Source organism: Oncorhynchus mykiss, chromosome 2, assembly GCF_057628025.1.
Source record: "Oncorhynchus mykiss isolate SJ-2025 chromosome 2, ASM5762802v1, whole genome shotgun sequence".
Classification (NCBI taxonomy): Eukaryota; Metazoa; Chordata; class Actinopteri; order Salmoniformes; family Salmonidae; genus Oncorhynchus; species Oncorhynchus mykiss.
This window is the reverse complement of record NC_143023.1, coordinates 76395533-76407180: the sequence shown is the minus strand read 5'-3', so window position 1 is coordinate 76407180 and position 11648 is coordinate 76395533. Positions and strand designations below refer to the sequence as shown.

Sequence of the window (11648 nt, the reverse complement as noted above, 5' to 3'; positions counted from 1 at the left end):
AACTTGCCTCAAAACATGCCTTATTCATTATTAATTAACCATTTGTCACTGGTTGCCCTGAATAACACTTAATATATATGTAAATAGATTGATGAATCAACATAATGTATTTATAGGTGTACTCTGTAGGGGTTTGAACACTATGTGGTCAGCAGACACGTGAGGTTACAGTCTAGCTCTAGATAGTGTCCAGTTACAAATAGAAAAGTCTGAGGGGGGGGGGGGGGGGGGGGGCATAGGGGAAGTACAGAGAGAGAGAGAGATGGAGGGAGGGAGGGAGAAAGCATAGGGGATAGCATTGCTCTCAGTACCTGAGGAAAGCCACTTCAAGGGCATAGGAATCACACACAGAACACAGAGGTTTAGCCCCGGTCTAGAGGAATTCCACTGAGAGAAACCACAGTCAAGGTCTTCTTCTGTTTCACTTCAGCAAGCTTGAATTGAATCCCTAAGCAAAAAGGTATGGAATTACTGAATGTTTGGTTTTTAGATTGCTATAATGTGTAATTTCTTAGGCTATTGTAGCTGTCCATGACACACTCATGTATGTAATACTGTAGCCTAGTATAGTTAGATACCATATGGATTTGTTGTTGGTGCTGGCTATTGTGCATTTCAGATGTTTGACAAACAAAGCAAGCCAAAAGTTAGTAATTGTGTAGGCTCCTTGTGCCACACAATATTTGTGTGGCACAAAGCCTATTTATTGGAATATTTTTTGATGAATTCACCTTGCAAAATGTTTCATTATGTGGTTTGTGGTGTAGTAGACCTCACATGCTCTTCCTAGTCTGCAGTGTTTATATTTTTAAACCAGTCCTACATCTGAGCGCATGCCAGTAGCCTAGGCTATATCTGGCATTTCAACTTTGCCCCACTTAGCTGCTGGCCCGTCATATGACATGGAAAAAGAAATTCAAGCCCACTTTTCAGTCAACCGGGCCACAACATAAACAGACTTATGACCTCCACATACAGTTAAATCCCTGAAATTACAAGAGGGCCAGATTACCGAACGCGCACGCAGGGCATGTGCCACGGGGCCCCTGAGAAGGCATATGAACACCTCATAAGCAATGGCAAAATGTGTAGAATTCCAGGAAATGAGCTTTAAAACTGCAACAACAACAAAAAAGGAGGTAGCAAATGTGGTAATGCAGCCCTGTTTCTCTCACCAGAAATTGATTAAGGGTTGACTTTGATTCCCACATCCATCCATTAGCCTAAAGTTGTTTTGGTTTGATAATTGTGCAAGAGCAAACATTTTAAAATAAATTCACGTGTGTAAACAATTGAAGTTCAACGTCTCTGTCTATCTATCTCTCTTAACAGGGTCTTCAACGTTACCGGAATGGCGGAGGCACATCAGGCGGTTGGCTTCCAGTTCACCGTCACCCCAGATGGCATCGACCTCCACCTGAGCCGCGAGGTACTCAAACACATCTACCTGTCGGGAGTGACATCATGGATAAAGCGCGCCATAAGATTTAAGGTTTGTTTTCGAATGATTAAGTAGCCCTACAGTCATTACCAAACCTGAACCTGATAGCTAGTTTGGTTTTTGTTGCAGTCCAGCACTAAAAAAACTGATTCAAGTTATTATTATGGCCTTGATTGAATCAGGTGTGTGTAGCCTAGTGCTTGGCTGGGACATAGGCTAGTACATCCAGGAATAGCCTTGTTGGTCTGTTTGTAGGCTAACTATCTAAATTAACATTAAATTATTTGATTTCAGAATGGGATATTGACAGGGGTCTACCCTGCCAGCCCATCCAGTTGGCTGATCGCTGTGATAGCCATCATGAGCACCATGTATGCCAGGATAGACCCATCACTGGGAATGATAGATACCATCAAGAGGACCCTGCCTGTCAGGTCAGTGAGCAAATAACATAATGATGAAGAGGCATTGGGGAAGAGCGATGCATATTTTTTCAGATTAAGTATGTAACTGTGGGTATCTGTTGATAGAATTTTCTGTTAAAGGACAATAAACATCATTTAGATGTGAGGTTCTCTCCTCTCTCCAGTGACTACATGACAGTGCAGACCCAGACAGTGCTGAGTGCCATCCTGTTTGCCACAGGCCTGTGGCTCTCTCTCATCCTCATGCTGAGGTACATTCTCAAGGCCCTTCTCTCCTACCACGCCTGGATCTTTGAGTCCCACGGCAAAATGAGCTTCTGCACCAAACTCTGGCTGGTACGTCTGTCAAATGTCTCTATTTCAATAGAAACATGACCAAAAGAGCAGCTCACTTATAGTTCAGAATCAAGACAATATATTTTCTGAGCTCTTATTGTCATCTATGAGTATTTGATTATTTTAACAATTAACCCAGTCATTGTGTTGTGTTGTTTCTCTTCAGAGTCTGGTCAAGATGTTCTCTGGGCGCAGACCTCTCCTCTACAGCTTCCAGGCCTCCCTACCCAGACTACCTGTGCCTAGCGTGGATGACACCATAACCAGGGTGAGAGAGAGGTGGTTATGTGTCTCATATGCTTAGATTAAATACAATATGAAACTGATCAAATTTTTTCAGGAAAGTGATGGACCAGGACCAGTGTAGAACCATATATGTACACTACATATCAGTATTATATCATATAATCGCTTTGTGACCTTGCAGTACCTGGAGTCAGTGCGCCCCCTACTGGATGATGAGCAGTACAACCAGATGGAGGTGGTGGCCAATGACTTCAAGAGAGATGAGGCACCCAAACTCCAGAAATACCTCATCCTCAAATCCTGGTGGGCTACTAACTACGTACGTATTCTGAAGTGTGATGTCAGGTTACATGAAACGATAATGTGGTAACTTTATTTATTAAGTTGTTTTGGTGAGTGCTCAAAGTGCTCTTTAGAACAAATTATTGTAATAGATTATGTTTTTACAGGTGAGTGATTGGTGGGAGGAGTACATCTACCTGAGAGGCAGGAGTCCCATCATGGTCAACAGTAACTTCTACGCCATGGTAAGACATGTCTATATGGGTACTCATACAGGGAACATGGCATTGCTTGAGATGTATCCAGTAACCTTTACCTAATGATGTATTTGATGATCTGTTTTAGGATCTGCTGTACGTGATTCCCACACACAGACAGGCAGCTCGGGCAGGGAATGTGGTTCACGCTATGCTGCAGTACCGACGCAAACTAGAGAGAGGAGAACATGCACCGGTAACGAGTACCCCTCTCTCTGTCTCTCTCACCCCCTCTTTGTACCCTTGAGAGTATTCAGGTCCCTCCCCCATTTCCCCTTTGGCCCTCAGCCCTCTCTCTACCACTTAAATAACCCAGGTCATCTCCCTCCTTCTCTGTTAACCTAAATCCTCCTCCCACTGCCTTCGACTTGTTTCTGGTCTAGGGCATTTCCATTTCAAATGCCCCATGAGCACTAACATATGAAGTCCATAGGAGCACATCAAATTTGGTGTCAAATGAAAGCTAAGAGTCTATTTTTTGAAAAATTAAGACATATATACATTTTCCCTGCTAAAAATTAGGAATAAGCAAAGGCTTAGATCTTTCGTCAAACTCATGGAAAAGAGGTCCTAGAAAACATCTAGCAGAAAAAGTATTTAAGGTAACAGAAATACATAAAAACACAATAACAAATATCAACACTTATATTTTGTTTTGCGGAAATGATTTGCCTTCTGTAAGTTTAACTCTTAGAACTACCCTTCCCGGATCCGGGAAAATTGTCATCAACTACACTAATTAGCATATGCAACGGTCAAAAAATATTACCAGAACATATTCATATTCATGAAATCACAAGTGAAATATAGTGAAACACAGCTTAGCCTTTTGTTAATCACCCTGTCATCTCAGATTTTGAAATGATGCTTTACAGCCAAAGCAAGACAAGCGTTTGTGTAAGTTTATCGATAGCCTAGCATAGCATTATGTCCAGCTAGCAGCAGGAAGCTTGGTCACGAAAATCAGAAAAGCAATCAAATTAACCGTTTACCTTTGATGATCTTCAGATGTTTTCACTGACGAGACTCCCAGTTAGACAGCAAATGTTCCTTTTGTTCCATAAAGATTATTTTTATACCCAAAATTCCTTTGTTTGTTTGTCACTTTATGTTGAGAAATCCACCGGAAATAGCGTATAATATCGACAGAAACATGGCAAACGTTGGCAAATCCATCCTCAAGGTGTTTTTCAAACATCTATTCGATAATATATCAACCGGGACAATTGGCTTTTCAGTAGGAGTGAGAAGAAGAATGACTACCTCTGTCTTTTACGCAATAATCACTCTGAGAGCCCTCAGCTGGCCACTTAAGCAATGTAGTCGTTTACGCTCATTCTTCAACATAAAGGCCTGAAACTACGTCACAATGCTGTAGACACTTTAGGGAATACGTAGAAAAAGGAATCTGGTTGATATCCCTTTCAGTGGCCAATGGGGGTGCATAGGAAGACAACGGTTTCAAAACATGAGTCACTTCCTGATTGGATTTTTCTTAGGCTTTCACCTGCAATATCAGTTATTTTATACTCACAGACAATATTTTGACAGTTTTGGAAACTTTAGAGTGTTTTCTATCCTAAGCTGTCAATTATATGCATATTCTAGCATCTGGTCCTGAGAAAAAGGCGATTTACTTTGGGAACTTTATTTTTCCAAAAATGAAAATAGTGCCCCCTAGTTTCAAGAGGTTAATTCATATATATTCTATTTCTGTGACCAAATACCCACATATCTTTGAGATAAAAATAAATATATCTCTTATGAGGAGGGAGGATAATGAAAGTTCACAGAGGTAAAAAGTAAAGGTAGACCTACCAAATAGTTATAGTGTTTTTACTGATAACAATTTTGTTGATGATATATTACGTGATTAAAAATTGTCATGAAATGGACCCATTATGTTATGTTACCACCGGCTGTTATTCCACTTCACTAACCAAAATACATGTTTTTCAAAATCAAGTGGTCATATCATAGCTATCACCCAATTCTTTCTGCAAAGATCTTTGAATCATAATTCGGAGTAGATATTTAAGAGTTTTTGTCAGCATATTTTGGTGGGATTCCATTAACAGCTAGTTTTCAGTTTTCCCCTCCCCACTCAGACCACTCCCAGACAGTCCTAGTGAAATTCCTGCTTGAGAAATTGCTCTTTGCTAAAAAGCTTTTTCTGTGCATTTTTGACCTTGCATAGTAGTAAGGTTTGTACATTTTTTTATTTTTTATTTAACTAGTCAAGTCAGTTAAGAACAAATTCTTGTTTACAATGACAGCCTACCGGGGAACAGTGGGTTAACTGCCTTGTTCACAGGCAGAACAACAGATTTTTACCTTGTCAGCTCGGGGATTCGATCCAGCAACCTTTCAATTACTGGCCCAATGCTCTAACCACTAGACTACCCCCCACCTAGTGGTTAGATTAAGGTACTTAATTGTTACCCAGAAATGATTTGTTGTGGTGATAAAAATGGCTGCTTTGGACTTTTAAATGTAGTCCTTGTGCATAGAGTTGTATGGTTTGTTTATCTTTGCAGTCAATGTTTTTTGTTTGGCATACTCTCTCTCTAGTTGAGGGCTCTGGGGGTAGTGCCCATGTGTTCCTATCAGATGGAGAGGATGTTCAACACCACACGTATCCCTGGCATAGAGACAGGTGAGCACACTGCTGCCTTCTGGGGGCATAACACTATCAAACTATCGCTGGGTAGAATCAATATGAACATGAGTTTGTGTCAGACACATCTTCTGACCATCTTAAACAAAAACTTTCATCCAAGAGAAGTGTGCATTCCCCAACCCCTTATAATGTTCTATCTCCTCACCCCCTCTCCTACTCCTTGGTCCAGACTTTGTTCAGCACCTGAGTGACCGGAAGCACCTGGTGGTGTACCATAGGGGACGCTTCTTTAAGGTGTGGCTGTACTACGGGGGGCGTCACCTCTGGCCCTCTGAGCTGGAGACTCAGTTCCAGAGGATCCTTGACGACACCACGGAGCCACAGCCTGGGGAACTCAAACTGGCTGCCCTCACAGCCGGCAACAGGTATACACACATATAGGCACGAAAGCGCAACCACCCCTCCTTCCTCACACACACACATCAGAAATAAAATGTCCACCTCTTATCCTCTCCCAGAGTTCCTTGGGCGCGGTCTCGTCTGAAGTACTTCAGCCAGGGTGTTAACAAAGCCTCTCTGGAGGCCATCGAGACGTCAGCCTTCTTCCTCACCCTTGACGACGAGGCACACGGTTACGACCCTGACAAGCTGAGATCATTGGACCTGTACGCCAAGTCCCTGCTGCACGGGAAGTGTTATGACAGGTGAGACAAATGGGAAGTTCTATGACAAGTGAGACAAATGGGAAGTGTTATGACAGGTGAGACAAATGGGAAGTGTTATGACAGGTGAGACAAATGGGAAGTGTTATGACAGGTGAGACAAATGGGAAGTGTTATGACAGGTGAGACAAATGGGAAGTGTTATGACAGGTGAGACAAATGGGAAGTGTTATGACAGGTGAGACAAATGGGAAGTTCTATGACAGGTGAGACAAATGGGAAGTTCTATGACAGGTGAGACAAATGGGAAGTGTTATGACAGGTGAGACAAATGGGAAGTTCTATGACAGGTGAGACAAATGGGAAGTGTTATGACAGGTGAGACAAATGGGAAGTTCTATGACAGGTGAGACAAATGGGAAGTGTTATGACAGGTGAGACAAATGGGAAGTTCTATGACAGGTGAGACAAATGGGAAGTGTTATGACAGGTGAGACAAATGGGAAGTTCTATGACAGGTGAGACAAATGGGAAGTTCTATGACAGGTGAGACAAATGGGAAGTTCTATGACAGGTGAGACAAATGGGAAGTTCTATGACAGGTGAGACAAATGGGAAGTTCTATGACAGGTGAGACAAATGGGAAGTTCTATGACAGGTGAGACAAATGGGAAGTTCTATGACAGGTGAGACAAATGGGAAGTTCTATGACAGGTGAGACAAATGGGAAGTTCTATGACAGGTGAGACAAATGGGAAGTTCTATGACAGGTGAGACAAATGGGAAGTGTTATGACAGGTGAGACAAATGGGAAGTTCTATGACAGGTGAGACAAATGGGAAGTGTTATGACAGGTGAGACAAATGGGAAGTTCTATGACAGGTGAGACAAATGGGAAGTGTTATGACAGGTGAGACAAATGGGAAGTTCTATGACAGGTGAGACGGGACAGAAAATAAAAAAAGATGCGTTGTAAAGTAGGCCTATTTCAGTGAGGATAGTTTAGTGCTATATTGCTTTTCTGTGCACTGCCTTTATGATGTGTGTTTCAGTGTTTAACCTGATATGCCTTCTCTCTCTCTCAGGTGGTTTGACAAATCCTTTACCCTGATCGCTTATAAGAATGGTAAACTAGGAGTCAATGCAGAACACTCGTGGGCAGACGCTCCCATTGTAGGACACATGTGGGAGGTAATGTTATTGTGGTAAAAGTGGAGAAAAAGGTGAAAAATGTACAATTTATATCTAATTTCCTGCAATTCTACCCATTTTGCATGTGGTGGAGAGACATTTCTGCAGTTTTAAAGCTAATTTCCACAAATTCTACATAATTTGCCATGACTTATTGTAACAGTATAACTTTAGACCGTCCCCTCGCCCATACCCGGCGCGAACCAGGGACCCTCTGCACACATCAACAACAGTCACCCACGAAGCATCATTACCCATCGCTCCACAAAAGCCGCGGCCCCATATTAATATGACATCTGAGTGAGAATGACTAACATAATCTATGTGGGCCCCCAGGAGGTCAGGGCCCCTGGGCACATGCCCGGTCGGTATTCGGCCATGATTACTACAAGATGGCTAGACTAACTACAAATAAAAAAATGCGCATGGCTGTGTCAGCTAATTGCACCTGGTGTTTTCTACTATTCTTACTCTGAACAGTTAGTTGAGACCCTGACTGAGTTCCTTTTTTGGGGGTCGGGGGTCCCCTAGCGACCGCTTATGTCTGGGGGCCCCCTGTTGATGGTGTATTAATGATGTATTACAAACATGTTATTCTAAAACACAATATATGACATGGTGTGATTCATTGGGAAGTGTGTTGTGTGAATCTAATGGTTGCTGTGCTGCTGTCTCTGTGTAGTACGTCCTAGCAACAGACTGCTTCCATCTGGGTTACACAGAGGAGGGACACTGCAAAGGAGACATCAACAAGGGCCTGCCTCCCACCGCCAAACTACAATGGGACATTCCATTGGAGGTATGGCTTCTAATGTGTTTGGGATCAAAAGTTGTAGCTTTAGTAAAGAGGAAAAGCTAGTTTAGTGTTTTCAGTAGACCAGTCAGTAGTTTCTACAGGCTGTCTTGTGTCTTGTCTGAGCCTTTCTGTTCTCTGGTCTCTCCTCATCCCTCAGTGCCAGGAGGTCATTGAGGATTCCTACATGGTTGCCAAGGAGATAGCTGATGACGTGGACTTCCATGGCTGTCTGTTTGATGAGTTTGGGAAAGGCCTGATAAAGAAGAGTAGGACCAGTCCTGATGCCTTCATACAGCTAGCACTGCAGCTGGCTCAATTCAGGGTGTGTGTGTGTGTGTGATGAATAGACAACAGACAAACAATATCATGTCTCGAATAAACTGAATGTATTTGTTGTCTATGTATTGTAGGATAAGGGGGAGTTCTGTCTGACGTATGAGGCCTCGATGACCCGGATGTTCCGTGAGGGTAGGACAGAGACGGTTCGCTCCTGCACCATAGAGTCCACAGCCTTCGTCAGAGCCATGCAAGACAAGAACACTAAGGTGAGGACACACACCTTAAACACACACCTCTCTTACTGTATACCTGAGGCAATATAGAATGCACTAATGACAGCACAGGAGCAGTAACAGTCCCCTTCCACATACATACTATGCATGCTAGATATAGATCATCAGATGTTTGACTATATCTGTGGTTTAACACAGTGTGGGTGCAGCACTGCAGGTGAGTAGCCTTGTCTGTGGGAGTTACTGATAGACAGTGACATGATGTAACTCTGCCAGTGAGGCTCAGGTCATTCTGACTGAGAACTAGGTGACCAGGACCCAAATGTCTGTATCTTGTACCTATCTAGCCAGAGATGGGTGTCCTCTAGAGCAAGCATGACCAACCCTCCTTCTGGAGAGCTACTGGCTATGCACGTTTTGCTTTTGTTCCAGCCCTGCACTAACATACCTGATTTAGCTATTCAAAGTGCTGATAAACAGTTGATTAGTACAATCATGTGTGTCTGAGTAGGGCTGGAGCAAAACCCTGCAAACCCAGTAGCTCTGCAGGTGGAGGACTGGCCACCACTGCACCACTGCTCTGTTGTGTTTTTTAGGTTTTGATTGAATATCATCTGTTGTCTCTATGAGCAGAGTGCCCAGAGGTTGGACCTCTTCCGGAAGGCTGCAGACAAACACCAGAATATGTATCGTCTGGCCATGACAGGCTCTGGTATCGACAGACACCTCTTCTGTCTTTACATCATGTCCAAGTACCTCAACATCGACTCACCATTCCTCAAACAGGTCAGCTCGCTTCTGAGTGTTTGTGTAGTCAACACCATTATATGTCTTAAATTATACTTTGGCAGCCAAGTGATATGATATCAGAGATATACACTTACCCATCTTCTCAATTGACCCCCCCCCCCCCCCATTCCCTTCCCCTTCTCCCCCCCCCTGTGTAGGTGTTGTCAGAGCCCTGGAGGTTGTCCACTAGTCAGACTCCTCAACAGCAGCTCAACATGGTCGACATCAACAAGTTTCCAAGATACGTGGGTGCAGGAGGGGGGTTTGGCCCTGTGAGTCTACCGCACGCACACAACACACACATTAAGAAATTAGCTGGGACCAGATTCTCAAGTCCTACTGCCGTTGTGTCCTCTGTTACTTCTTCTATGTCTGCTTCTTACTTCTATGAAGTAGTCAGTGTTAGGGGTGATTGGTACTGTCTCTCCTGCGCCCCCAGGTGGCTGATGACGGCTATGGCGTCTCTTACATCATTGTAGGAGAGAACCTCATCACATTCCACATCTCCAGCAAGTTCTCCAGCCCTGAGACGGTGAGACCATTGTGTCACACTACATGATGAACCATAGAGTATATAGCACTTACATACTACCTTAATGACAATCTAGCTGGATCTTTATCAGGTCAAACAACTGTCTCTTTCTCTGTAGGACTCGTATCGCTTTGGACAGAACATTCGACAGGCCATGCTGGACATTCGTGCGCTATTCGACCAAAACGACAAGAAAGAGATGTGATGAGTAGACAGACTGAAAGGTCTTTATAGACTTCATACCACATTTTCATGCTCTGTGACATTACATTATTTCCAAAACGGCTAGTCTCTTCTGGGTAACGCCTTTAGAATGGGTCAAGTTATAGATCTTTTGGATATTTACTAAGTTAGCAGGAGGGAATTGTTTTGTAGAAATAAATATTTAATAAAGCATTATGACTATCCCTTCTATAAAATGGCAGTGAATTTTTAGCATAGTATTGAACCAATTTTGGCAAGAGCAATGAAGCACAAAATGCCTTGGTGTAGTGTAGCCTTAAAGAACATTGATTCATATGATATAGTAATGTAGGTTAAGGATAGGCAAGGCATCTGTTTAGTTCAAAGGCAGTTGAATTTGCATCTGATTGTAATATGTGTACACTTGTAAATAGCACTGTTTTGAGTATTTAAGTGTTGTAATATATAAGGTAGTATATCTGAATCTGTTATCTGAATCGTATGTACAGTTGAAGTCGAAAGTTTACATACACTTCTGTTGGAGTCATTAAAACTTGTTTTTTACCCACTCCACAAATTTCTTGTTAACAAACTATAGTTTTGGCAAGTAATTTTTCCAACAATTGTTTACAGATTATTTCACTTATAACTCACTGTATCACAATTCCAGTGGGTCAGAAGTTTACATACACTATGTTGAATGGGCCTTTAAACAGCTTGGAAAATTCCAGAAAATTATGTCATGGCTTTAGAAGCTTGTGATAGGATAATTGACATCATTTGAGTCAATTGGAGGTGTACTTGTGGATGTATTTCAAGGCCTACCTTCAAACTCAGTGCCTCTTTGCTTGACATCATGGGAAAATCAAATGAAATCAGCCAAGACAAAAAATGTCCAAACGCCTGAAGGTACCACGTTCATCTGTACAAACAATAGTAAGCAAGTATAAACACCATGGGACCACCCAGCCATCATACCCGCTCAGGAAGGAGACGCATTCTGTCTCCTAGAGATGAACATTTGTTGGTGCGAAAAGTGCAAATCAATCCCAAAACAACAGCAAAGGACCTTGTGAAAATTCTGGAGGAAACAGGTACAAAATTATCTATATCCACAGTAAAACTAGTCCTATATCGACATAACCTGAAAGGCCGCTCAGCAAGGAAGAAGCTACTGCTCCAAAACCGCCATAAAGAGCCAGACTATGGTTTGCAACTGCACATGGGGACAAAGATTGTATTTTTTGCAGAAATGTCCTCTGGTCTGATGAAACAAAAATAGAACTGTTAGGCCATAATGACCATCGTTATGCTTGGAGGAAAAAGGGGGAGGCTTGCAAGCCGAAGAACACCATCTCAACCGTGAAGCACAGGGG

At 42.7% G+C, this 11648-nt stretch overlaps 1 protein-coding gene across 1 annotated transcript; it reads left to right on the top strand.

Moving 5' to 3' along the window:
- Positions 1–318: 318 nt before the first annotated feature.
- cpt1b (carnitine palmitoyltransferase 1B (muscle)) lies at positions 319–10754 on the top strand. Its single transcript, NM_001171855.1, is given in 19 exon segments — positions 319–460; positions 1333–1492; positions 1736–1875; positions 2031–2202; positions 2369–2470; positions 2630–2767; positions 2898–2975; positions 3076–3183; positions 5559–5643; positions 5837–6032; positions 6126–6311; positions 7355–7460; positions 8143–8259; positions 8414–8578; positions 8667–8801; positions 9402–9554; positions 9716–9829; positions 9997–10089; positions 10208–10754. Coding segments are annotated over 18 exon segments (2316 nt in total). The 5' UTR covers positions 319–460; positions 1333–1351; the 3' UTR covers positions 10295–10754.
- The last annotated feature ends 894 nt before the right edge of the window (positions 10755–11648 follow it).